At 39.0% G+C, this 3,418-nt stretch overlaps 1 protein-coding gene across 1 annotated transcript in view; it reads left to right on the top strand.

Moving 5' to 3' along the window:
• The window catches only part of LOC111868221 (gastrula zinc finger protein XlCGF49.1-like), a gene marked incomplete at its 5' end in the record, with an annotated part of 4,321 nt that extends 1,111 nt beyond the window's left edge, over window positions 1-3,210 (top strand). The window contains one exon of the mRNA XM_023858672.2: window positions 1,846-3,210. Coding sequence (XP_023714440.2) covers window positions 1,846-2,273 — 428 coding nt within the window. The remainder of the gene's footprint in view (window positions 1-1,845) is intronic.
• Window positions 3,211-3,418: the final 208 nt, after the last annotated feature.

The following is a 3,418-nucleotide window of genomic DNA, read 5'->3' as shown; positions in this document are numbered from 1 at the left end:
AAGAATAAATTTTTGGACATCCCTCTTCTAAGAATTCCAATTGAGTGTGTTAGTGTGGCCAGCTCAGGGCAATATGATATTATAAACACAGCACATATCACGTCTCTGCTGTTTATAAGTTCATAGGAAAGAAAACACGCCATCCATTACAGTTGGACCGACTAAACCTCTCCCAAGAGCAACAGGAACTTTGCTGCAAGACAGGCATATGTAACGATGAATTAGCGCAGCTAAACTCGTGTGTCATTAAATACGGTACTCCTGACAACAGGCCGGCGAAAAATCTAACAATCTACAGCAAAACCATCAATTATTATGGGCGTTATAACATAGGTGTGCAGCTGGACGAAACATACATGTCGAACCCCCCCAGACGATTTAAATACCTGACGAAACATACACGTCAAACCACGCTGAACGGTTAATATGAAGTAGATGTACAGGAAGCACGTGCATATTATTTTTTTTGGTGGGAATTCATTCCCATAATAGAGCATTTAAAAATTTTACCTTTAATGTGACTGCGATATGAGATGGCTAAGTGGATAGACAGGCCATGTTGTTGAGGGGATAACCTTATGGAGGTTTTCTACTCAGTCGCATATGCTTAGAGTTTTTCCTTCTATTTTGAACGAGTAAACAGAGATCACATTAAAATTTGTTCTGTGTAATATATTCATATAACATGTCTGTACACATCTCCAGGTTTTGTTTGGCTTCCAGTGTGTATTAATTTGATGTACGAATTGTAAAACATTTCAGGAAAGTGACATTAAGCAACATTTTTATTTGATTGTATTCACGTTTCTAGAACATTATACATGTACCAGTTGAGTTTGCTCCTATGGTGTGTACCATACTGAAAGATCTTTCCATTTATTCATAGCTGTTCATGGAGAACACAGTAGGTACTGAATATGGTACTTGTGCCAGATGTGAGTTTTGGCCATATGCGCCCCCCCCCCCCCAAAATGAAGTTTCTCCATTGCAGTCCATCACCACTTTGTTGGCAGTTTGTGCAAACAGAAATTTGTTTTTACTTTAGTACTCCAGCTAGTTACGCAGTTATGATATTTCAATACATGTTTTGTATTAATACTGATAAGAAGTAATGAATGTAAATTAATTTATATATCTCAGTTGTCAGTCTTTGATATTGTATGAACATATTTACACCTGAACAAGTTAAATATGTGGTTCCTGATATGGAAAAAACTCTAAGCTTAGATGATCAAACCCAAGACCTCCACAGTAAGAGCCCACAATGCTATCCTTCAGGCTGCCAGGTTCTTCTATTGATGTCATTATATATTGTAATTATATCAAAGGGAAAACTCTGAGTCAACACTTTTGGAACTAAGGCTCATTGGATAAAAGGACAAGACACATGCCACTAATTTTCCATCTACTTCCCATTGAAAACCACACCCCAAGTCTCATGCCCTCTTCTTGCAGTTAATATCAGTAGTCAGTACATTAGTAAGGAGCGGTTGTAACGTGTTTTAGTGGTAGCTGTTTTCTTTTAATGCAGGTTTTCTTCAACCTTGAAAGACATCGAAGAGTCTGCACAACAACCCCGCTTTACAGTAGAAGGAATTGAGAAGCTCAATACACAACCCTCTGAGGAACTTTCTCAGAATCATACCTCAGCAGCAGTTGATCCAGTTATAATAACTGCTAAGGGTTTGTTCCCCTGTAATATTTGTGATAAAAGTTTCACACATAAGAGTAAACTGAAGGAACATGTAACAAGACATGTGGGGGTAAGGCCACATGTATGTGAAGTCTGTGGAAAGAGATTCAAGGAGCGTAGCGGTCTGAAGCAACATGCTATATCACACACAGGACAGAAGGCATATGTGTGTGAAGTGTGTGGCAAAAGGTTCACATTGCTTACCCATCTGAAGACCCATAATTTGGTTCATACAGGGCAGAAATCACATGTGTGTGATATCTGTGGCAAGAGATTCAGTCAGCTAGGCAACTTCAGGAAACATGCATTACTTCATACAGGAGAGAAACCCTTCAGTTGTAGTCTATGTGGTAAATGTTTTTCTGAGAAAAACACCTTGAAGATCCATATAGCTGCTCATGAGGGTCAGAAACCACATGTGTGTAGCATCTGTGGTAAAAGGTTTGCTCAGCGTGGATATCTTAAGACACACGTAATTGTCCATTCTGGACAGAAGGAATATTGTTGTGATGTCTGTGGTTCCAGTTTTACTAGGAAACATAATCTGAAGAAACATGCAGCTAAGCACCTTGTTCACTGACAACTTTTTGTGTGGGGTACACCTTGACTGGCTAAACCAGATGCATACCTGAGGAGCTGCACCACAATTTTGAACTTTTGTGAAGTGTTATTGTTCCATGTGTGTGAAATATCCTTTCAAGTTCAGTACACAAATAATGGAATGATAGAGCTTACTCATGTGACTGTGAATATGAGATTTATATATGAATGTGTGTTGCATTCAACTACAGAAACTTTATGTTTACTATGAAATCCTAGGAGAATACTAGGATTTGTTAATAGGAAAGTAAGAAAGTGTACTCTAATCATTGAACTTGTATAGATTTATAAGCAGTTAAATTTTATGTTTGTATATTACCCTAATTCTGTTTAGAAGAGCGAATGATCAGGAGCTGGGGTAGCATAGTTGGTGTAGCGACTAGCTACGGTCTGGATGACGAAGGGGTCAGAGTTTGAGTACTGGTAGAGTCAAGAATTTTCTCTTCTCCACATTGTCCTGACCGGCTCTGGGGTCTCCCCAATCTCCTTTCCTCGGGGGGGTAAAGTGGCCAGGGTGTGAAGCTGTCCACACACCTCCAGCTAGTACCAGGGTCAAGAAAATGTGGATCTATACATTCACTCCCCCATACACCCTCAGGGTGTCATGATTAATTAGTTAAGCACAGGGATAAGATTTGCCTTTACCTAATAGCATATGATCTGTGGTAAGGAGTATTGCTGATACAGCTAGTTCTATGAATGGATCACATCTCACATTTCATAAGCACATCTAGAAATTATCATGAGGCTGTATTGGGATTTTCTTTCCACATGACTTCCGTTTTAAGTTCATTGTACATTCTCATCATGGTTATTACTAACATGGAAAGGCAATATGACTTGGGTAAGGGAATTTCAACAAAAAATTAATTAACCCTTTGGCGCGGTCATTTAAATTCCGCGGCCGCGTCTCGGGCGGTAATATATTCAGCCGGCCATTTAAATTTTGCTCGAAAATGATTTATTCATCATTGTTCTTAAATTCTATGAGGTAGGAACATGAAACTTTCACTAAAATGATCTTAAAAGGTGGTTTTATAACCTTACCTTATAATATGAGCGCCCTGTATCTCGGCAATGGAGGCAGGTTGTTTAGTATTTGAGCAGTGAATGGTATGCCTTGAA

This window comes from Cryptotermes secundus, unplaced genomic scaffold (genome assembly GCF_002891405.2).
Source record: "Cryptotermes secundus unplaced genomic scaffold, Csec_1.0 scaffold232, whole genome shotgun sequence".
NCBI lineage: Eukaryota > Metazoa > Arthropoda > Insecta > Blattodea > Kalotermitidae > Cryptotermes > Cryptotermes secundus.
The sequence above is the reverse complement of the archived record's forward strand: the minus strand, read 5'-3'. Positions and strand labels throughout refer to the sequence as shown.